The 24905-nt window shown below is 43.0% G+C and overlaps 1 protein-coding gene across 1 annotated transcript; it reads right to left on the minus strand.

The window, feature by feature from the left end:
• Window positions 1–5557: 5557 nt before the first annotated feature.
• LOC104289225 lies at window positions 5558–23081 on the minus strand. Its single transcript, XM_009888141.1, has 7 exons — window positions 23064–23081; window positions 18697–19691; window positions 12295–12346; window positions 12092–12194; window positions 10685–10848; window positions 6919–7164; window positions 5558–6295 (listed from the first exon to the last, which is right to left on the minus strand). The coding sequence occupies exons 1-7, from the start codon at window positions 23079–23081 to the stop codon at window positions 5558–5560; spliced, it is 2316 nt and encodes a 771-aa protein (XP_009886443.1).
• Between the last annotated feature and the right edge of the window lie 1824 nt (window positions 23082–24905).

Below are 24905 nucleotides of genomic sequence, written 5' to 3' on the forward strand. Positions count from 1 at the left end.
ATAAGCATCAGATGACATCACAAAGAATCATCAGCATCTCTACAGAATGATATAAGAGAAAAACTATTAAGTAGAATTAATTTTTGTCAACAAGATGACTTCAAGGTGCAGGTAAATAAAAAAAGTTCACTACTCTTAAAAAAGTGGATACCATTTTAATTTCTTGCGACACTATAAACACTGAAGTGACAAGCATTATACCACTTATTTAACAGCAGGCTAGAGAAAATGATTGTTACATTCTGTTCGTCTTTACAAGGATCTAATTTATGTAAATGATAAGATTTCAAATGGCTACTATTAATAGAACTTTTTCTGAATAGAAGTTTTCCCTTGCTGAGTAAATAAGAGTAGTCGTCTGCGCCTTGTTCTATCTGAGGTGGGAGACAGCGATGCCAGAGTTATTAAGCTTCAAATTGCAGCTCAGCATCCCAGGATTTTTGCGCTGCTGCCATTCCCACAGTTGAAGCTGGATATCCTTTAATGTTGTAGCTAATCCGTATTGCTGTTCTTAAACCAGCTGTCATGTGTTCTTCAGACTAAATTTAAGACAAATTCAAACTCATGGTTAAGTAATGTGAAAGTGAAAATGCTATGTTGTTCTGCGTGCCATAAAGACAAGCTGATAGCCCCAAAAACTTATAATGATTTTGGCTTGCCCGGCACTTACATTGGTGGATTTAAGTGTTTTATACTCCATTATGCCAACAAATGACTTGTAACTAATACAGTTTGAGGAAGCTGCTGATTTTGGATTTATGCCCTATCAAGTGATCATTTCTGACACAGCCCGAGGTCTTCAGGCACTTCCTCCGTAAAGAATAAAGATAGATGGTAGCATGATTGTGAGAAAGAGAATATAATACACGGCCTTTTGCAGCTGGAATAGCTGACGATATACTAATTTCAACAGTCAGTGTCAATCTGAGAGCTCTCAGTGTGACTCAAGTATTTGAATCAGCAATTGTGGAGGATAGTTTGTGTTTAAGCTCTGATACTGTTTTTCCTTGAAGTTAATAGAAAAAATTTGGTATTTGACACTCAATCATTAGCTTATTCATTCTGCAAACAAAATACATCCATTTTGTATCGATTCCTAGTCTTCAGTAGAACTGTGCAGCGCAGATGGCTTAGCCCACAGCAAGAGCTTAGGGAAATAAATCGATTCAAGTAAAAGGAGTTAGGCATTTGAGAAGAGAATGCTCAATTCTAAATTATGCTCTGAAAATCTGGGTTCTTATGGCCTCTTAGAAATTTCTGCTGGAAGAGGGCCTTATTTTGCAGTCTGCCCTCTAAAAATAAACCACCAGTCACTGTGTTACTGGAAGTTAGGAAAAGGATCTCTTGGTTTTAAAAAGAATGTGTGGGGATTTTGCATTTTTTCCACCTATTTTATCTAACATTCTTTCTGCATGATGTTTGGGAGCTGAAATACCACTTACACAATTCCAAGGAATAACTTCTGAAGAAAACTAATTATACTATTTCCCACAGCAATGCTTAATATGCAAAGATTGCTTCTAAATCTGCTTTTCAGGTCATCCTTCTCTTCTTCACACTTCACCATTTTGACTTTCAATGAGGTAATTTCACCCTTAAGCTCATTAGTTTCCATAGGAAATGAATTATAAAAAATGCTAAGTGTGCCATATGAGGTTTAACATCAAAGGCATTTCTAGACAGACCACGAATGTATGTTGAAGCTATATTTGGTCTCTGTTGGGTATTCTTTTCAGTGCTGCTGAGTTTCAGTTCCTTGCTTTCGTTAGGTAAGTGCTGGCTTAGGACTTACTTTTTTTCCTTGCAATCCAAATTAATCCTTAGTTGTTTAGAATAAAATCTAGTAGCTGTCTAGGCTATTTGAGTCAAATGTGTTTTGGTACGGCTTATGTGCCCTTCTCGTAGGAAGAAAAAAAAAAATCCAAACCAAACAGTTCTGAGTAGGATGCTTTGTAACCAACTGCTCTTAAAGAAAAGTTAGATTTCTGCGAGGGAACTTCAGTTCATGTTTCTGCTAGGAAGTTATAAATGGATTTTTCGTGTTACTTTGAATCTTCAAAGTTAGGATGCATTAGCTGCATGTTAAATCTTTTGGATTGTTTTCCCATTGAGCCTCTATTATCAATGATTTTAACTGCCTGACAGTAGGAAACCTAGCACATGGGATTCTTATTGGGATTTTTGTATAGCTTCAAGCTTTGATTTAGAAGATCTGTTTAAAAAATGAAAAAAATAGGAAAAAAAATATGTGGGCATTTCCTATTTGAGCTACCTAACACACTGGCTAGAGGGACTGCTTAGTGTATTCCAGAATAATTAATTTTAAAAAAAGTGAACATTATTCACATGCAGTTTTACTGAAAATAATACTCCTTCTGTTTGTTAGCTCCATAACATTTTTGGACATTTTTTCCCATGCAATTGTGATTGAAATGATTTTCCTCCTCCTCAGCAAGCACTTAGCATGCTTATCCCATTTGCTGCTTGGTTACAGTGTGCAAAATAACACAGTAAAGTGACTGCGGTACCACAAAGGTGAAACTGAAGCCAGAGCTCATGCCTGTGTTGGGAGGATTTCTACCATTACAAAGTGGCAGCGTAGCTCTCAGAAGTTGTATAGCTGTTAAGAAAAAATAAACGTCATAAGTAATACTATTTAAAAACTAATCCCAGTCAATATTTACAGCTGGGAGTATTAGAGCACTTTATTCCACTCACAGCTTTCAGAATTTCTTAAATTTGCGCTATGACTTTTCTGAAGAGTATGGGTGAAAGCTGTTTCTGTTCTGGGGGGAAAAACAGAGGAGAATTTCAAAACAGGTCCAGGTCAGAGGAGGAAAATATTTTATAAATTTTTTAAAGGTACAAAATAAAGCACAAATACCTCCGTAGCACTTAATTTTAGTGATCTGCCTAAAAAAAATAGGAACTTCAAAAGGCAAGTCAGGAAGTTAAGGTTAGGTCTCCCATGGGCTGTACTCCTGGCTCTTGGGGGCCGAGGGGCTGGAGACTTGGCTTTTGGACAGTGTTGTGTCCCAGCCACATCTGTTCTGAGAATAAGCAGCATTGGTCCATATTGCATATTCTTCAAGAATGGGGCCTCTCTTGACATATACATGTATATAGTCCCTGCTGAATATATGATATCTGATTTAGCGTCCTGTGTATAATTGGCTGTATAGTGCTACAGCAGGCAAGGATGGAAGAGGTACAGGGTGTTAAGATAAGCAGTCTATGGAAGGAAATCCAAACTCCCGGAGAAACCCGCCTCGGCAGCAGTCTTCACAGGGCAAGAAAAAAATCTGTTCTTTGGTTGCACAGGTAGCAGAGGACATCAGTGTAAACAACCACCTCGTTAGGTCGCTGGGTCACCAAGGAGAGATCACACAGCGTATAATCCTCGGGTCGCTGCCGGCTGAACGATGCAGCAGCTTTTGTGCTCTTCCCTTTGCAGCACCCAGTAACAGGGCTGCTGTACTGGTGTGCACCACGTGATGTACTGGTGCTCTGAGGCAATGCCCATACAACTTAGTCTTTCAGCAAAATAAACGAAATAAGTGTCATTACATTGTAGAAATGAATAGTTAAACACACTTTTATTGAGAAAGCCACTTTCTCCAGCCCTTCAACTGTAGCTATTGTCAATAACTGAACATGAGTACTGTTCAAAAGTAGATTTTAGTATTTCAATCTTTAGAAATGTAATAAGTAACAGAACATTGACTCTGAATTACAATGCATATGAATTTAATGCAGTGAAAGTTATTAGAGTACTGAAGACTTCTAAATAATTTCTTAAATCATAAATATATATTAACTCTTCCCTTTGAATCATGTAGCATTAATTTAAAAAAAAAGCAAAAACAAAACACCACCAACAAACCAAACAACAAGAACAAAAAACCCCAACAACAAAAAAAAGCCAAATTCGGAGCCAGACTTTTGTGCTTCAAAACTACTTGACACAGTCTGGTAATAACAAATGTGGAGACTTGTTTGCTGTTCGTGTTTGAGTCAACTGCTAAAGGGCATATGTGGTTTTGCTTCCACTGCTACTAGATGCAAGGCTTCTATGTCTACGGAGACACGGAAACACACGCACACAAAATGTAAGGCAAACCCTACAATCTTGTGTTGCGTAGCTCAGACGTTAATAAGTGGCAAATGGAAGCTGTAATAGCAGGTGAAATCATAAATAATTCAGTTAAGTATTTCAGGAATCAGAATTAAATGCCTTCACCCAGAAGGATTAAGATAACTTGATGCACACTGTAGCTAATATAGGGGAGGACTGGTACGGATATTTCTTCCTGACACCTGTTTTATGCCATACTATTGCTTCAGAACAGTGTGATGTGTCAGCTGCAAAATACAGCTTCATGGGGAATTTCTTTCATTTAAGAAAGCAAAATAATTCTAAGTTGTGGGCTGAATACGCAGGAGTTGCAAATCTAGGAAAGTATCATCAGGAGGCAATTAAAACACTGATGGGGTCATTAAAGGCAATAGGACTAGCAGGCTTCCCTTTGGTTCAGTGTTCCATTGAATGCCCTGGATTTGTCATCAGGGAGGCACAGCCACTTAGTAGTTCATTTCTAAAGAAAGTGAGCACTCCAAGTTTGCCCCACTTACTTAATTTTGTCTTTTAAGTCTTGCCTGCAAAAGGAAGGGAAATAGTTCTCTAGTCAATGTGCGTTACCAGCAATAAATAGCTGGTGGATATAGGATCAGAGCAGCTGCAAATATCCAAGTGTCGGATGCTGAAGACTATTCCTAGTATTTCAGTGTTTTTGTACACATGCTCCTGTTGCCATGAGGAGTCACTTAAAAATGTAGTGGACTGAGGTGTTTTAAGCCTATGTAGATCCAGCAAAGGTAAAGCTACACCAGACTTTTACAGAACTAGCATCCAGTATTGGGTTGCTCATCTTGTCTGTACACTTCTCTAAAGAGTTAGGGTGTGAGATAATCATGGTCTTTAATATTAGAGATGCTAATGCTTGGTAAACTTTGTGCTAGACTGCAGAAGTTATGAAATGCTTAAAATTAAGTTTACAAAACCGTGCGCAAACATGCATGATTGAATGCTTACCCTTGGCTTGGCAAGGCTTGGATTGTACAGGCATACCTACGAACAGAATTTAACTCCTAGCTCCCAACAGAAAGGCTCAAGTGATGCCACAGTGGCAGAGGACTGTCCGATATAGGACATTTCAGATACAAACCACAATGTAACCATCTTGGATGACTGTCATTTCTCATTCCAGAAAAGGTTTTCTGCAGTCTGAAGTACCTTTTCAGAGGATGCTTTCTCATACAAACCACATCAAAATTCCATGCAGAAGAACAGAGATGAGGTTAGCGAGCATAGGGGAAGATGGCATTTGTGCTGGGCTATGGTGTGTATAGTTGTAATCCCAATCCCAACAGGTCGGAAGCAAAGACCACTCTTAAAGTTGTATCCATCTATGACTGCCGCGCTCAGCTACTTGGCACGGCTCCCACTCTGGTCACTGTTGCCTCTGTTTTTGTGAATTGATGTTTCAGTCTGAGGGCGTCACTGGACTGAAGCTTGGCAGAGCGTAGGAGCAGCTAGGGCATCACAGTTCTGTGAGGTCTCAGTAGCATTAGCCTCTACAGCTGAGGAGCTCTGCTGGTCCCTGGAAGAGCTGGGGGCCTTCACATGACCTTTGTATAAACCAGGGGATTTTGCCCAAAGGGGCAGATTTGACGTGAAGTTGGCAGAACTGTTCCCCTCAGCAGTCAGGACCACCGGCTGCTTATCTGGCACAGCTGGAGCGTACACAGCATTTTGCTCTGACAGATGATCTCCACATTGACTAAGATGCTCTGCTAGGACCAGAGGCTGCTGATCATCTCCTTCTTCAGAAATAACAAAAACTGGTTTGTTTTTATCTGTTTCTACCATAAGCTCCTTTGTTTTCGAGCCATTAACCAAGTTGATTTTCAGTGGGTTGGAGCTCTCTAGAGGATTTTTGGGGCTTTGGCTGTTAACTGGAGATGCTGCCCCTAGATGTCTTGAGGGATCTGAGGACTTCACATGTTTGCTGTCAGGGGAATTAGCTAAAAATCCAAAATAAGGATTCCCAAACCTGGATTTCTTCAAATTGCAGGAGCTTAGCTTCCGCTGCCTTTGTGCAGACAGAGTGAGGGGATAGGAGGCATTACTGGCAGATGAGTCAGAGTAAATGGTCTCTGATGCTCCTTCTATCTCAGTGGCTGAGATAACCTTTCTGGTTGGGACACCTTGGGATCTTGCAGCTGTAGGAAAACCCTGCAAAAAATAGTAATAAATTAGTAGACAAGCCGTGAAAAGCAGCTGTCGTGAGAAACTTTGATCCCAAGAGAACTAAAAGCTAAATTTCCTTGCTATGTTAGAGGTCAGATGCATTCTTCAGCAAAAAACTATGTTATTACCTTAAAAAAAGAAGAAACATCCTCTGTTAGCTTTGTAACAAGCTGTTGGTTTGATGATTACAGTCAGTGAGACCTAAATATCCCTCCCACACCTACAGATCCCTTGCAATGCAATAGTAATACGTCAATTAAAATAAATGTAAGGCATAACCAGAGAAAAAAGGTACATGTCAGAACATTCAATGAGATAATCTAGGCTGAAGGCATTTTTAAATGTTTTTCTGGACCAGGGATCACTTCTTAACCAGGCGTCAACCATTAGGAAATACAGCTTCTTCAGGAAAGCCTGAATGAAAGACAATATAGTTAGGCAGAAGAGCTTCCCATACACCAAGGAAGATGGACTGAAGTGTCTATCACGTTTGCAGGTTGACAAGTCAAAGCAGGAGGCCGAAGGGAAACATGTCCCATCAGCGAGCAGCCGGGGGTACCGAGGCACAGACCCCCACCACCACGTCCTCCCCTCCCTGCGAGACTTACGCTGTTGTCAACCAGCTTCGTGAAGGGGCTGTTGGTGGTCCAGCTGCACCATTTTTTCTGTAGCTGTGGTATGGGAGCCAGGAAGTCGTGGAAAGTGCGGGCACTCCACGTGCGCTGCCTGGGACAGTGATTGTCCAGCTGGACGTTCCCCTTCTCCGCAGCGTCTGCTCCTGCAGCCGGGTGATTAGCAGTCAGCCAGTCAGACACAGAGGCTGGGCTTGTGACACTTCTTTTTAGGTTTTTGTCCTGAAAAGAGTAAATAAAGATCGTTTATAGCATCTCCAGATGTGTCTGTCTCGGGAAACAAAACTTCAGTGGAGATGGGGTCCGCTGAAAGAAATCTAGAAGCATGCAATGAAAGAATGAGAAATCTCAAAAATGCATGATTTGGGAGAGAAGACTGAAGTAAGTGGTGCTCTTTATCCTATGTTAGGGAAGAATTAAGACAATAAAGAGAATTAAAAACAAAGAGAAGGGGAATAATCTCTTCTTGGTGTCTTTGGTGAATAGAACAAGCAGCACGAGGCCCAGATTGGAGACAAGGAGATTTTAATTTCACATAAGAAATGCTTTTCAGGTGGAAAACATGCTTTAGCAGTAGAACAAGACGTCCAGACAGGTGTCATATTGACATCGTCAGAAGATGAGACCACATTAAACCATTGTCACCAGCTCTGTGTATAAGCAGAATTGATCTGACATGGGAATGAACTATAGATGACTTTGAAAGATCTCTTCCGTGCTTACTTTATATGTCCTGATGTTGCATTTAAAAACACAGTTTTTGTCCTTAATATAGATGCGGGTTTAGAGACAGAAAAGTTAAAGAATCCCTGACTGTCCTATGAATCTCCTTTTATTCTTACTAATACATCACCTGTTATTTATATAAGCCTTCTGTTCCACAACTCTATATGTATTTTTAATTTTCAGCTGTGCGAGTATGGTTGTCATGAGAAGAATGCAAAATCCACATTCCCAAAGTTTACATAGTCTTTAATGAGGGTCTGAAATAAATCCCACACTGTCCTGGATTTAAAAGTCCTGAGAAACCAGAAACTTGTCATTTGTTATTTCTGTTAAACTGAATCTCTCGAGTTTCTGCAAATCAAAGAAACTATTTAGTTAAAATGTCATCTTGGAAATGGATGGGCAGAGAGACAAGAAATTAGCTACTACCGCAGAAAAAAAAAATCTCAGTAGGAAGCTGGGAGAGGCTTCAGGCTCTGGATGAGTTTGTTTCAATATTAAGCTTTTAGTCTCAGATTTGATTAAAGTAATAATCTTTATTTATAAATTTATAATCCAGCTGTCTTCTCCTCAGAAGCCTCTTCAGGCTGTCTTAGGATTTATTATTCTAATATTATTATAATTACCTCCAAACTGGTGTAAAAGCTAGCGACTGGTTTTCAGACAGATATACTGGAAGTAACTATGAAGATGAATAATGTATTTTACAGATTTTTTTAAAATGTTTTAGCAAAAAATGTTTCTTAAACCTCTATGATAATACTCTTTACGCAAACCGTTGCATCTGAAACTTGTCATGTCTGAATAGAAGTTAGAGCTCATAGTTATAAGTTAGCCAAAGGCTGAACGATGACTTAAACCAAAAGAGACTTAGAAAATCACGACTCTCCTGGAGGACACCTCAGAAGCCATCTAAAAGCCGTCCTGCCCTCCGTTTCCTCCCGCTAGTCCATGCACAGAGATGTGTGTTTGTGCTCCCAGCTCTTGCCTCCTGACAGGGGACCAACTTCTTCAAAAAGCTTTTAAAAGCTAAAAAGGAAAAGCCCGTGCAGAGCTGAGGCTCACAATTACTGGGGGGCACAGGACCACCATTTCTCAGTAAAAAGATCTGGATGGTTTGTTTAAGGAAAGCTCCTTACAGCTTGCTTTGTCTAGTTGAGCATTTTGGGTGAGGTGAGTCTGACAGCGTTATTTACTGTACCGTAAAGGCTCAGGATTTCACACGTCTTTCACATGGGGATAACTTCTTAGCTCCTGCCAAGAAAATGGCTGCGCTCCAGTAGGTAACACGTCCTACCTGCCTAGTGCTGGTCCACAAAAGCAGTGCACCGTACCCTCTGCGGGGTGCGAGGCTAAAGTCAGGAGCTGGCTGGCCAGCTGCATTTTATACCCTAAAAATACACATGTAGAAATGAAACTGTAATCATGTTTATATCTTTAACATCCAGTAACTCAAAGTGGCCCGAAGAGATCCTGTTTGAGCACAGGTGTGTAATTGGCCTGCTGTGCTCAATTCCCACCCCCCTTGGAAAGGATAGTCCTCAGCTGGGGGGAAAGACCCAGTGCTTTTAAAAAGCTCTTTTCACCCTTTCTGGGTAGGTTTTCTGCTCTTTAAGGGATTTGATTGAGGCTCTTGATTGTCTTGTGTACAGCATGGACATCATTGAGATGGAGGTGCTACTTGAGCTCATGATGTGGTAAATTACTTTAATTCTTTGGGTTACCTTCACTTAGGACTGGTTTAACACTAAGTATTTTTTATATATATATATATAAATCTCCTCTGATAAATTGCCTGTAGAAGGGATGGCAGAATAGAAGGGTTTTTCTTTAAGTGTATTTACTCATTCTGACTAGAGTGGGGAAAAGAGGAAGGAAAATGGGTTTCCCTTCTGTCGAGAAGCTGTATTTGTATGTGACTGCCACCAGGTGAAGCTCTCTCCACTGGAAAGAAGGACCCAGGAGTGCAGGTGTTCAAGGGTGCCCAGTTTGGGCTCTGACACAGCTCCTGGTGCCCCTCTCCTCAGAAGGTAAAGTGTTTGGGCAGGGGAATGCATCAGAGCTGTTTTCACTTTCCCTGTTAATCAGCGTGGCCAACTGGAGGAAAAATTTAGCGTGTGTCTTACACTAGTGCAGGAAAATCCTGACCAGCCTGGCCTCCTGGCTGGTTTCCTAATCAAATGCAGAGATACAGAATGCTTTTGTTTTGTAAACTGTGACAGAAGTGTTACATGGACTGTCCTGGGGCATGCGAGTTCCTTGTGCTGGTTGTTTCTCCTCTTGTGGGAAAAGGAGAGAGGGCACTAGAGAAGGGAGCGCTGACCTGGGAAAGGCTTTAATACCGACTTGTAATGGATGTGCTGTGTCAGCCGCTATTAGTGTTGACGAGGTGGCAGCTAGACCTGAGATTTCTGAGCTATCACCTGTTTCTAAACAAATAATTGATCAGGAGTGCATGGAAAGAGCTATAAGAGAGAACTTACTGAATGGATCCAGGTTTCTATGTGTGTATTTGAGAGGACCCCAACACTCTCACTTGAAGAGTCCTGGTTTTGGAGTGTACACATCAGCCTGGTGAGACAGTTAAATAGCTTTCTGACACGCTGAGGAGCTGAGTGACTTCCCTGACCACTTGGTAGTGGAGGGCAGGAGCAGGGCTGACTCCCAGGTCCTTCAGTTGCCACAAGTGTTTTTAATGGAACATCATCTTTGCCAATTAAGGTCTTTCTGAGGGCTAGTCCTACTGCCTGCTGGCAGACCACTGCATTATCACATCTCAGATGGAAAGTAGAGTTCTGCACTTGCTCTTCTCAAAGCAAAGATACTGGCTTGGGGGATCATAGCCCAGATCATTTGACGGCAGCTCAGCTCAAGGGTTAGGAGAACTGCCTGGCTTGGTCACTGCCTTTCTTGCAAGGTGGGCAGTGAGTATAAATGGACAGATGGGACAAGTGCTGCCCAAAAGGGACATCCTGTAGCTTGCTGGGCTTCTAGAGGTGCCAAAGAGCATTCCTACCTGTATTCTGTAGGTGGTAAAGCTCAGCCCACTGGCCCCAGGTCCAGCAGAAATAATAAACACTTCATCGCTCCCAGTCTCGGTGGTCACTGCGGATGTGGAGGAGGGGACATCTGGGTCAGTGTCCTGAGGAGACCGTTCTGTGCTGCCTCCACAGGAAGTGACTGAGAAAAGAAGAATATCAATAAAGGCTGCTTGCAAGTGTCCAAAACATCTGTTCCAAACTCCTCCATGACAAACCCACCTCCTTCTCTCCCCAGACAAACTAGAGCGGGCTTTGGCTGTCACACCAGCCAGAACAAAACTCAAGCCAATGGTTTGCTCTCCTGAAACTGCAAGCTTTTAAAAACAAAACAAAAGGGGAGAGGAGGAACACCCTTGGGTCTGCTTTCTAATAAAGACTGAAATCACTCATACTAAACACACAGGGTTGTGTTGCAGATCAGAAACTTGTGGGCTTGCTCAACTCACTGTGTATTTTTTCCTCATCCCCATTAATACTGGGAGCTGTGCTTTTTGTTGTCAGTGCTTTTTGCTTGAACCCTGGCAATGCTCCACAGGCAGCCGCAAGGCTGTGTGTGTGTGCATGCATGCGTCCCCGAGGCCTGTCCATCTGGTCCAGGTCAGGAGGGTTCTGACCACAACCTCCTCAATGATTTTTCCAAAGAAGGAGATGGGAAACTGTCATGGTTAGGAGCATAGAATTAGCTTTTTAGGAAGATATCTTTGTGAGAGTTATGCGTAATGGCTGATGGTTTAGTGGGAAACTGACGGTGTAGAGCAACGCAACATGAAGTAGCTCCCTGCTGGCCTTCAAACAAAAGGGGCACTGATACAATTCATGTGTTGTGACTCAGAATCCCAGCAAGTGACCTTATCTGCAGCTTGGCTGGGGGACTTTTGTTCTCGCAACACACTGTGAAGTCAATGTCATCTAAAACAGTCTCATTCATAAAGCTCTTTGGAATAAGTTTGCTCCAGGAATCAAAGTTGTTCAAAGCCAATGTAAGCATTGGAAAACCCATCCTTTCTGGACAAGGTTAGGCACAGGGCAGGTGAAATTCTTCCACAATTCATGGATCTTTATAAGTTGTTTGTAGCAGCCTGAACCAGACACATTTGCTCTGCTAACCCAGTGTCTCTGCAATGCCATGTGCTGTGACAGATCTTGTTGGCAGCGTCCTGGAGCTGTGCTTGCGCGTGCTCCTTGCCAGGGGAATCACCCTACCAGCGAGGGGGGAGAGCAGCAAGGGATAGTTCCCACAACAAAGGCCTTCTGCTGTGAAGTGGCTCTCCAGCTGTGCATGGGCGAGACAGTGAGGAGGACTGCAAGGAAGAAACGATCTGATTAACTGGCCCTGGGCTCCGGGGTGCCCTGACCTGCTCCCGCCGCTGCCCCGCGCTTACCCGCCTGCTCCCGGCTGACAGAGTGGTTGTTGTTTTCATTCTCCCGACTTGGCACCACCAGCTGGAGCTCATTGATATCGACAGCGGAGTTCTGGATCCCGTTCTACAACTCAGAACATGCCCCAGTAAACATCGTCAGATAAACAGTGCAACAGCCAATATGAAAGAGAGAAACAGAAATTGCTGAAGCCATTAGCACTAACCTCCTGGTCACTGCATGCGTTGGATGAGCTCCTTTTGGGGCACGTTCTCTGCCTGAAAAGGAGAGACAGCAACAACAACAACAAGCCCAGGAGTGAGTTAAAGATCCACAGAAGGGAAGGTCTCGGCTGTGCTCGATCTGCAAGGGGGGACCCAGCAGGTTCTGAGCTCTCCTGCCTACAGGAGCATCCAAAGTACTTGCCGAGACTCAGGACAACAAGGCCTGTAGCCCAGGGGAGAAAATGACATGCTCATGTAGTGGAAAATCAGCTGAAGAAGAGCAGAACCTGTCGTCTTCTTCCTATGATCACTGCAAAAGCAGGAACAGAGTTCAGACCTCTCTGCCCAGTCCCACCAGGCTCTCCCCCCACGCCGGCTGCTCTTGCACGTCAGTAACTAAATAGTGGGACTGAAACCCTGCCTTTGGTCTGGGCAGTGACATCCTTCTTATCCTGTTAGGCAGGATATTTCATCTGCGTAGCCGATATTGCGTGCAGGATTATATTTAGCAAGCAGAGAGCATCAGATGTTGTTCATTTGTATGGACATTTTATCAAAAGAAAGTGCTATGGCAGATGATTACTGGGTAACCATGCCTGTTGGCTGAAGGGAAACAAAAGCACATTCTGAACCATTTTTTTCCACATTTTTACTAAAACTGACTTTTTGAAAAAAATGGTGTTATTTACTTTTGGATGAATAAGACATAAAGATGTCACGAGGAAAGGCTGGCAGTAATACACTGGATAATGACTGGAGCAAGTGTGGTTTGTCTCTGTGTACAGCAGTTCTCCACAGAACACTGCAGAAACACATGGGAGCATTAAAGCACTGACCGGATAGGATGGGATCCATGTTACTGTTTTCCCTACTATCTGTGCTGTTGGCTGGCATTTTTCCTCTTCTTGTTGCAGGGGTTGGTTCGTTTTAAGGCATTTAATCTCCTCCATACAAGTTTGGGGTTTTTTTTTGGTAGAGATGTGTTGAAGCCAAGATTTCAAGTTTTCAGTCACCATTTCGTGACTGTTTTTAAGAATGGGGGCTCAGAGGCCACGTGATGATGCTGGCTGGGAGCCGACATCTGGGGCATGGTGGGTTTCATTCCTTCACCATATCATTGGATCTCTTAAAAAATGCTTATTGACTGACAACTGAATTGAGGGAGAAAAAGCCCCCCATGATGCACCCCCAGCGCTATTCTCAGTGAATACAGAGAAGACTACAGAAAAAGAAGAGAGCGAGTTGGCACTTGAGAATTCAGCCCAGGAGAGGTGCAGACGGGTGGCTGTTACCCCAGGAGGCACAATGGCACCAGCCACCGCTTGGGTTTCTCTGAGGCACTCAGGGCTAAAGCAGAGAAGGCTCTTCCTTAATGCACTGACTCAGGGAGGGGGAGCAGGGAGAGCCTTCTGAGTAGGAGTGGTGGTGCCTTATCAAGCAAGATCAAACCGAGTAGGAAATACTTCAGAGTGGAAAATATGTGTGTAAATATTACACACACACACCCCCCCCAGAAGCTCTTATCGGGCACCAGAACCATTTCATCAGGAGGGATGTAGTAAAACATGCCCCAAAATAATGGATGAGCATTGTGGTCAAGGCATTCAGGTAGATGGTGGCAGAACAATGCGTAATTCCCTGCTTTCTCCACACAGCATTCCTTTTTTTTTTTAATCTCTTCCCCTCCTCCCAGCTCTTTCTTGCCAAAACCCATGACAAAAATTTAATCAAATCTGATACATTCCTATGAAATATTCTTGTTTCAAATAACTGGCATGTTACAAGCAAATTTGTTAAAGTATTCCCACCCAGGGATTAAAGGGCACAAAGAAAATGTTCTCCTTCAAGAAAACAAAACTTAGCACATGGTTCTTCCACACTGAACACCAGGCATCAGCAACCCAGACTTGTTAGTTATCTGGATGGTCTCACTTTTGGGTTTGTTATTTGAACTGTTAGCATGACTTAACAAACAAAATGTTCGAGTTCTCAGAAACACAAATAAAAATGTGTTCCTTGGATTCTTGTATACAGCTGTCCCATTTATAAGGTATTCATATTCTCTGGGACAAAGCTGAAACATCCGTTTGAAAAGTCTCAGCAACTGACAGCTATGATAAAGTAGGATAGAGAGGGCAAGTTCTGCATTAAGAAACTGAAATACTTTGCATCCATTTGGCGCTTCTCCTTGCCATTCTTTGTAAATGTTGTGCCCTACAGTACTTAGCAGGCACCGTCAGTACCTTGAAATGCAGGCTGGAGTTTGGCAGAATGAACCAGAGGAAGAGTAAGATGCCCCCAGCAAACACACGTTTTCTGTGCAAACATGGTAGAATAAGGAGGAATAAGAGAATGAAGAGTCTCGTTCTTCCCAAGGTTTAAATTGGGATTAAAGAATGGTAACTGGCTGAATGTCCCATTTTTAACTTTCTTCCCTCATCACGCTTTGGGTATTGGATGTCTGATTTCCACTGAACAATTCGATTTACTGTTAGAAAACAACACACATAAAGCCTGAGTTTCTAGATTTGACCAACAATTTTTGGTGGAAACTTGATATAATTTTTCTTTTTTACTTCTATTCAGAGCTGCTGCCACAGTGCCTGGAGAAATGTGCTAGTTTGCAGGACTGGGGATCTTTAGCTCATTGTCCAGTTGAAGTACATCTCCCATGGCATGCTGCAGTGTCTTGCCACCAGGAGACCAGAGATTTAGATCAGTGCGCAGCTCATGGATATAAGAGAGTCAATGTGCAAATATACCAGTTTCCATCATTTAAAAGAAGTTGTAATTTTTTTTTTTTAATTATTTCAAACTTCCCAAGTAAACAAAAAAAAAATGAAGTCTGTTGGAAGCTTTGTGAAAATTTCCCTGTGCTCCCCAGCAGGCAGCTCCAGCCAGCTCCAGCTGCCTTAGGTCTCTAAACCAGCCCGATGTGTAGAGGGACATAAATGGAGGACGCAGATACAAACAGGCAGGGAGAGATTTCTGGGTTGTGCCCAAAATGAGGTGGCAGAGGAAAGGTCTGGTTTTAGCCCAGAAGTGACGAGGATTCTCTAGGAAGGCATTATGTAAGGAAGGAAAAGTTTCAGCCCCAGGTGACGATGAGGCTGCAGGCAGGGACTGGCAGGGCAGCGTGGAGAGAGATGGCAGCACACGATGACTTGATGAAATAGCTGTACACGTAGGGGGTGTGATTGGAAACAGGTCATTGGCAGGCTGTGCAGACGTAAAATGCAGCTGCAATCCATGGGTTGCAACCATCGAGCAGAAGTCTGCCTGCATTGGACAGGATTAAAATTAAATAAGGTGGACATGCCTGTTGTTCTTGGGGCTTGGGAAAGAAAATAAAAAATACCCCATTACTCAAGCCAGGCCTCATGGCCAAAAGTAATTAGAATTATTGGCCAACTAACAACTGAAGCTTTCATTCCCTCCCCAAACAGCAAACAAAAGCTGCAGTGTGGCAGAGACTTGGAGTTTCCCCAGAGAGCTCTGCCCTGGCTGAATGCAATGAGCCCGCGCAGACACTGCTGACGACTCGGTGCATTGGAGTGGCAGTGGGTGCCAAGCCCATCCCGGGCCATCTCTACCCCTGGCAAGGCACAGCCTGCTACTTTTAGCTGAGCAAGAGCAGCAGATAGAAATGGGGGGGAACCAACCAAACAGCTAAACCCGGTACCAGAGGAACAAGTAAAGTACAAAGAGAAAAGAAAGTGGAAGGCAAGTTTACAAGGCCAAGAGCTTGAAGGTTGCTATTAGCATCCTTTGCAATGGCACGCTCCAGCCAGGGCCAGTATTGTCATGCCTCGGAGGGCTGGTCTGGTTTCCAAGCATGCTGTGTTACTAAAGCATCTTCATTCCTCCCCTCAGCCCACCCCTTGCACTCCTGATGTTTTCTGCAGTGAGGACAGGCTGTGGCTCATACACATTTGACACCTGATTTCAAACCCTTATTTAGGGCAAAAACTGTAAAATAGAGTTTTGTGGGCTCAAACTAAAAGAAGTTTAGATGTGCTTAACGGCCTCTGCAGACTTATTCTGAGCTGTGTTAAAACCCCACAGCAGGGAAGTGTAGGCGAGCTCCAACCAGCGCCAGCGGTTCTGGGGCCAGACACCAATATCCTCGAAGCAGTTAGTGCAGTAAAGCAGGGGAAAAAAGACTCTCCCAATGCAATACAGACGAGGTTACTCAGCACAGGTCATGGCATTGCTTCCACATGTGTCAGATCTCACTTAAATGTTTTAAGTCTGACAAGCAATAAAGTATTGTCATCAAGGCCTCCCTGGAATAACGTGTGGGGAACATAGGCAGCTGGGATAGTAAATGGCCTTTCAAGAGGCTAAAAGACTAGGGATAGTCTCTGTATACAGAGTCAATAGCTGACGGAGGTACATTTTCCTTTAAAAAAAAAAAAAAGTCGTAGGGCAATGAAAAGGCCAGTGTTAAAAGAAGTGAGTCTAATCCTGGTCCTGCACCACAGGACCCCTGGTAGGAGGTATCTGCAGTGACCAAAACATGCAAACATTTGTGTGGGGGAAAAAATGCATTCTGTTTGTCTCTGCTGGTCAGGAACAGCAGAAGTTACTTTATTTTGTAAACATCTGACAAGCAAAAAGCCAAACTGTGCATGTGAGCAGCATGGCGTGGCTTTCTAAACAGGCTATGCAGAGTAAATTTCAGCCAGCGAAATCTCAGATTGCTGGTGTACTTCTTGGTTTGAATAACACTCTGCTTCATGGATAGTTCCAGTGAAATTAAATAGGGGTAATGGAGCAAGCACAGCCTACTCAACCTGTGTATCAGCCCAGGCTGCTGCCATAGCGAAGGGAGTGTGTTTCTGTCTCTTGAAGATCGGCATGGGTATAAAAATAAAGTATTTGGTATCTGGAAGACATTTTACACCAGACTTTTTCCTTTAGAGCTAGCAAAAAAATTGTGGTCTAAATTAGTGTTCTGCAAGCTCATTAAAAAGGAAAAAGGTTAGTTAGATGTAACACATGCAAGTTTAACTCTTAGAACTATGAAAAGCTCAGACCCCGAAAGCAGGAATTTCTATATACAGCACGAGAGATTATATTTAAGTTTCACCACCTTGCCCACGTTCTCTTATGCCCAGTATATGATAGCCTATATTTTGTATTTATTCAGCAAGAGCTAGAAATGCAGCCTCCAAAAGCATGAGGAAAACAAAGTTCTTCTATCAAACTGGCCCCAATGACCAGGAGTGGCTGGGCGATCCCAAGACCTTCGGGGCTGGAGGAGGTAGAGATGCAGGAAGACAGAGGACAGACCAGTTGCATGCTGCCACTGGGAAATTAATGCTGTTAGTGATACCCATCCACCACAGCAGAGCCCTGCAAGGGCCGGTATTTGTTTCCGCTTACCTGATGTTTTCAGTGAAGTCAAAACATCTGAAAAATACTGTTTGTTTTGACAAAAACCTGGGGAGCTTGGGCTCTGGTTTGAATTTGTTGGAAGGAAATAAATAAATAAATAAATCACTGTTTCTACAAAAATGTTTTCACTAGGGAGTTAGTAAGAAAAATGCAAACATATGCTGGGGGGTGGAGAACCGTTCTCCTGAAAGATACAGAGAAAAGAAATGTATAAAACAAAAGCAACTGACTGGAGAGGTGTGCTTTTGTCACTGGCTGGTTTTAGCCATTAAACTAGTTAGCATCAGGACCTGGAAATCAGCAACTCAGCCTGACCATCAGCTCACTTGACTGTGCCATTTCAGATGACATTTGGGGACAGTCACAGGTACTGCAGTGTGACTCTCAGCTCTTCCCTAGCAGTCAAAGAGATGTGCAGATTACTGCTTAACGCATCAGGTGCGTTGGAATTAAAATGTCTGCACAGTGTCTTGGATAAAACATGCTACAGAATGGAAAATATTATTTAATCTCAATTCTAAGTGGTAATACTTTTTTTATTATTTACTTTTCTGCAGAGGATTAGTGATGGTTTGAGTCAGACTGTGGAATCGCTGTGAAAAGATGCAGTGGCTGTCAGCTCAGTCTGCTCAGGAGATGTGGGGAAGGATGATCTTTCTGTTCTGCATTTGTCCATTGGCCAGTTAGTGTCCCAAAACTGAGGGTCAAAGGCACCACTGCCATTGAAACAGAATAATGCCCAAGAAAGTCCTCATGCTTCAGGTATTTCTGCAGCGAAAAGAAAATAAATGGGAGGCACAAGAGCTGTGGAACTAGGAAAGAAAACTGAGGAGCCTAGGGCAGGGGTACTGACTGGCATTGATCTCCTCTGTATCCACACACTTTACTACCTTTAAAGGACAGCAAGCATTAGCAGAGGAAAGGAAACATAACTTTGTTTTCTGGTTTTTTTCCTGTATGGGTAATATCAGACGCTTCAAAGGCTCAGATATGCATCATCTTACCTGCAAGCTATGCAGAGGGCAGAGAGCAAAGCAAGTGCAAAGAAGACGATCCCTGTTACAATTGCAAGCATCATCATGTTTTCCTTTCTCTCCTGCTTCACAGCGTCTACAGCGTTGGGGTCAGTGATGTTCTTGTATTCGAAGAGCATTGCAAAGCCTCGGCCCCGGTCTGTGGTAGTGATCAGTTCCATGATAACCTCAACCATTTCCAGAGATGAACCAAAGACCATGGTCTTGTTTAAAGGCGAATTTGGTCCACAGAAGCGAGAGGAAAATGTGATGAGATCGGAAACATATAGTACATCATGGGGACAGACATCCACTGCTGACTGTGGGCTGGAGGAGATTTCCATGGGCAATACTGTTGTGGGAAGAGTCCAGCTCTCTACTGTAACTTCATCTCTCTCTCTAGCAGCTAGGTGGGCAAGCAAGATTTTCCCTTTCAAATCTTCTTCTGTTTCCAGGCCACTGGTATTTTGCCTCCGTATTGTGGCACTACCAGCCACAGGGAATGGCAGTTCTTCTGGCTGAGCCTTCAGAATTGCTGAGGGTTCCTTCATCTGCTTTGACTGGTTTTCTTCAGATGCTTGTTTGGCTTCATCTTTTTTTGAGGTGGCTCCTGGAAGCTCATCCAGGTGACTAGTAAGGTCCTTTGACTGATCTCCTGTGCTGCTCAGATTCTGAGCCACCTTTGACATCCAGGTTTGGAGAGAGGGTTTTGTAGTATGGAGAGCAAAGTCCAGGTTTTCCTCGAGAGAAGGCACACTCTTACTTCCTGCTTTAGCGGGGGCTGAAAAGCTATCCCAGGGGGTTGGAGTTTCAGTAGCGCTTTCAAAAATGTCAAAGTCAAAAATTTCCAAGATAAGATGGGTTCTCATGGGAATGAAAAATTGCCAGACACAGTGTGTTCCTGGGTAGTAGTTGTTTGGAAAACCTGGTGATAAAATCAGACCTCTTTCCATTGATTCCACCACTGCACCACAGGAATAATATACCTGAGAAATAAAACAGATAAGCTTAAATCTTGCCAGAGATTATATACAGGATGCAGTCTGCTAGACCTACTGAAGATCCTACTCGTTTCTTTCCCTTCAGGGACTGGTATAAGATAGCCTCAAGATAGGGGAAATTGATTAAGCTTGTTCAAGTCTGTCTTCTACTTTCCCATTTGGAGCATTAATCTACTATGTCTAACATGGACAGCCAGTCTTAGAGACTATGGAAGTGTATATTGAATGATCAGCCTCCACAGAAATATAACTCAGATGAGTAATTCATATAATTCTCACTTTCTACTACTGATCATAGTAGCATCCTTTTTTGGTGTTGGCTAACATGGAACTTTTTGACCACACAAATGTGCTGTCCTAAACAGCTGGTTGTGTGATCTCAAGAAAAATCTCAAGAAGCTAAAGAAAAATTGTGTCACCACAGCACTTTGAACTCTGTCATTTTCATTACAAAAATATTTTTAATATAAAAAAAAAAACCACAACCTTGCATTGCTGATTACCCATGATTCATCCATCCAATTCATCTGTTTCAAAGATGTTCAGCCTTATTTACTTCACTAAAGTAAAATCTAGATGGGTCTGATTGGGTAAATCGTCTCTTCTTCAAATGCAAAACTTCTCAAAATAGTGGTAGCAGTTATCAGATCTCACTAGTAAACTAGCAATCAACACGCATTTTACATAACACAGTGATAGTCTCCTGTGAAATTTGCTATTTCTTCTTTCTCCATAAATAGCCTGCAGAATCCAAAGAGGAAGGAAATCCGTAAATGGTGGCACTAACAACCATGCTGCTTCTTCTCTAAAGGTACATGAGGCTGTTTCCACACATATTTACAACTACCTTCTCCCAAAGATGGTCTCAGAGCCGTCTCTCAAGATTCTTTCATAAATTTGGAGAGCACTGAGCCCTTTCTGCACCTTGGGCAATTGTTTTTGAAAAGGGGAAAAAATAAGTCAGAAGTACTTAGGTCACAAGCCCTGTCTAGGAGCACGGGTTTACAAGCATTAATTGGAAAAGAAAAGGAATGCTTTGGGTTTGGTGGGGTTTTTTATTGGAAATGATTAGTTGTCTTGGTCTGTTATCTATTTAAACACAAAGGAAGCTTGGCAGTAGAACAAACAAAGCTTATGAAGTCCATATAAAGCCACAAAGATCAAAATACTCCAGATTTTTTTTCCTCCTAGACCCTCCCCTTGGCTCATATTGAAATGGAAAGAAAAAATGCAATGCCAAATGCTAGAAACCCTTAAATAAAAACAAAAAGCCAGACCTGTTCTGCAAGGGATGAACTTTGTTTTCTAGCAGGTGCTTTTCATATTCTGAGTGATTTCAGGGTAGATGGCAGAATGGCAATAGAAAAGGACCAAAACAGCAGCGTGGGTGGAAATTGTATTCAACTTGAAATCCAATCTTTGACTTTTAAAAGTGTCATTTGAATTAGAGCTTATGTTAATTATAGTGGAATAAACTACAGGCTTCTCATTTAAGGCACCTGGGCTGGATTATGGCTTGAAGTCTCAAGAAAAGAAACCCCATTCATGTGCCAAAATCATATTAACCTCTGTCTCATGCCTTAGGAGTCCCACAGCGTGTCATACCAAAATAAATTAATAGAAATTTACTGATCTTTTCTCTAGGAGGTAAAATCTGGGGGTTTAGTCTGAATTAGCTTATTCATGGTAAAAATCCAGGTGAAAACAGCAAAAGTCTATGCCAATTTAAGAGGCTATAGATCCAAACATTTAGATCTATTTGCTAATTCACCTCAGAATAACAGTCACAGTTGTTGTCACTTGGATTTTACTGAAAACTAGCTGGTTTCCAGTGACTATGCTCCTCTTCCCTCAGGGAGAGGATTGCTCCTGCCCTTGGAAGAAGCAAAGAGGGCTGTTCTGTGACCTCCCTCATATTCCTTCCCTCTCTCCCAGCCTTTGTCCCATGCTACTCTTTTGAGCTCACTTTTCAATAAGACATTTGCATAGCAAGAAACAGTAAATAATGCCTAACTTTTCAACTAAAAAATGTACCCAGTTTTGGAGCCAGAATGTGCACCAGAACTGTTGCTACTGCAGGGTGGTACTCCTGGGTGTGGGAGGATTACAGATTGGCCCAAACTTCCTTAAATTAGCGATGATTGAGGGCTGAGATTTTATTTTGAGGAATATGTGAACTGATCTAGTTGCCTTTTTTCAGACACTGAGAAGGCGCTTGGAGGCGTTCACAGCCGCCCCCCCCTCTACTACCAGAAGACTTTGTTAACACCCAAAAGCAGCAGCCGTCAGTTCAGTGAATCTTGTGGGATTAATCGCCAAAGTGCTGAATGGGTAAGTGCATCCCCCCACAATCCCTCGCCCCCGCTCCCAGGATAGTCTCCCTTTCCTGACTGCATTTTCACTTGAATCCGGCATTATTTGGAGAGAAATATCTCGCAGACTCTGTGCTCTTCTGAGGCGTTTCAGATTCAAACTCAAATGCCTCTCGCTCCCCTACGAGCCACGTGGCCACCAGCTGGCTGCAATATCTGGCTGCATCCCAACAGGTACCCCGCTTCCCCCAACCCAGGCAGGCTGAGGGATTTGTGCAATGTGTGCATTCCAGAGATATGGCTGCAAGGTCATGGCAGTGGGGAAATTGTTCATTTATTAGGCTCAGGAGACTGAAAAGATTCAAGACTTGCTCTGAGATCAGGAAAAAAATAATCCACAAGGGACAGGAAATGTGAGACAGATCCTAGGGGCGGGGAAAGGATTTCTGATGAATTTATAATCCACAACTGAATGACTGACAAAGCTGTTTAGTTCATTTGAATCATCCATTATGAAGGCTGAGCCTCATCAATTAGACACAGATGTTCCCTTCTGCAGCAAGTTATAGACTCATGGGCTTTTGAGAGAGGCATGCAAAATATTTGGCACGTTTTTAATCTTTGCGAATGACAGGTTATTGTTTTTTTAAAAACAACACTTGATATATGGCCACACCAATTAGGTCAATTATGAGCAGGGAGAACCAGATTACCTGTCTTGTTCATCTGCTTTTCGGTACTTCCCACTCTGGCTAGGAGTCCCAAATGTTTAAAATAGTTGTGTTGAACTGAACCTTCAGCCCACTGTGGTCAGATGTACCCTACCTGCCTTCTCATTTAGGATAACTGGGGAACAGCATCTAGTAGGTTGCAGAGAAGGAGTAACTCAAGTCTCAGCTATTGCTTCTTGGGCAGAAATACAATGGTTGGATATTTCAGAACATGCCAAGATGTTGCATTTCCCCTTTTCACACTACGCAGCCCACTCAGAAGCATAGATCTATGCCCATTACTAAAACTGCCCTACTGTCATGCATTTACTTACCTCCTCCTGTGATGACATTTGGACTCTCTAGAAGTGAGTAGTTAATAATGGCATCAACTTTGAGCTACTTAAGATACACATAAGCAAGGAGTTATAAGGCCTCTGCACCAGGAGTCACAGGAGTAAGGAGTACAGGGCAGCACCTTGTGCTAGACCCTCGTAGGTGATTCTGGCAGTGGTGCTCCGATGGTGGGATGAATGCTCTGCTGCCCTTTGAGGTGCAGGTTTGCAACAAAGCCATGTGTCACACAGTTGTAGAGAGCCTAGGAGTTTTTCTTAAGCAGGCAGCTATGCTGGATTGGAACGGAGGTGGCCACAAGTGACTGCAAACCATTGTTCAGAAATCGCACTGCAGACACCAGTGTCTGCTTCAAGAGGAGCACCATCTCTCTCAAAGAAAGAGCAAACCCTTGATATGTAGGGGTGCAGCACAAAGCCAGTACACGATTCCTTCAAACTGGACACTATACACCAAATTGCTCTTGAGAAGCAGGTGGCACTGACAAAAAGCAGAATTCCCATGCAGGAAAAGGGGAAAATAATTCTTTTGATCAGATGGGAGTTTATTATAAGGCCCAACCAAGTATATGCACAGGAAAGAGTAGTAATCATCATCTGAGTAATATAACCCTCAACTCTCTTTCCACTTGCACAACTCCTAAAACTGTTGCCCTGGAGTCTCTCTATTATTCCAGTAGGAATATTGTCAGGGACTCAACACATTCTAAGGGAATCCTGCTACAAGAATAATTTAATTAGCACCCTTTCTTTAGTCACAAATACTGCAAAAGAAGTCACCAGACTAGAGCTAGAGCAGAAGCATGCACAGAAACAAGCTCTTTGTTTTGCCAGGAGAGGACAAGTTCTTGTGGCACTTTACATCAAAGCCAGGAGACCCTTCTGGCTGCTTCCATGGCAGTGAAGCCATGCTCAAAACCTGCAGGAGGACCTTGCAAAAAGCCATAAATGGCAAGTTGTGGCAGCCTCTAGCTGGCCCACGAGAGCTCTTCAGTGATGGGTACCAGCCTCTGCCTGAATCGCTAGAAGCAGGCAGGGCTCAGTTTCTCAAGCTTCTCTGACCTGCCTCCAAGACAGAAATGCTTCAGGCATGAGGTGATGCTGGAAGCCCAGAGGGAATCTGGGCAGGATGCTGTGACATGTAGCTGGTAAGAGAAGGTGACATGGCCACGTGGTTTAGCTTGTAAAGACATAAGCCCTGCTGAAGAGAAGCAGAAACAAAGTGATACAAGGTCATAGCTAGGGAAACCCTCAGCCTATTTGTGCTCACAGGGTTTGCTGAAGCCCAAAAAAGGTGAAGCAGTGATAAATTTTCTTCATTCACATTAATGCTGGTTGCAAGTAGTTGCTGTTTGCAGCATCCTGGAGGATGCTGTCCTGCTTGCATCCCATGCACAATCCTAAAGACTGTTTATTTTTAAAGTGTATTTATTTCAAAGAAAAGGAAGGAGGACATCCTGTCTTGATTCATCTTGTCTCATTCCTCTGGGAGCACAATCTTAGATTCTCTGGCTTGGGACCTGTCCAATGTAGTTTGTTTTCCTCGATAACTTACTCACCCAAGAAATATCAAGTTCTCTTTGTGCATACCCAGAGTCAGAGTGAAAGCCTCAGCAGAGGAAACTGGAGACATACAGCAGAACCACTAAATTTCCAAGACATCCTCAGGGGCCAAGCCACACATTTAATAGAGGTACCCAGTTGCAGGCTTGCAAGGAAATGATGTGCAAAGATCATAACCCACTTTGCCCTCATTAATGCCTTATGCACATCTCGGCTTCTCTGTATTTCTCACATGTATTTCCAGTTTCAGGCAGACTTAAA

The sequence above is a fragment of the Charadrius vociferus genome, unplaced genomic scaffold (assembly GCF_000708025.1).
Source record: "Charadrius vociferus isolate BGI_N301 unplaced genomic scaffold, ASM70802v2 scaffold326, whole genome shotgun sequence".
NCBI lineage: Eukaryota > Metazoa > Chordata > Aves > Charadriiformes > Charadriidae > Charadrius > Charadrius vociferus.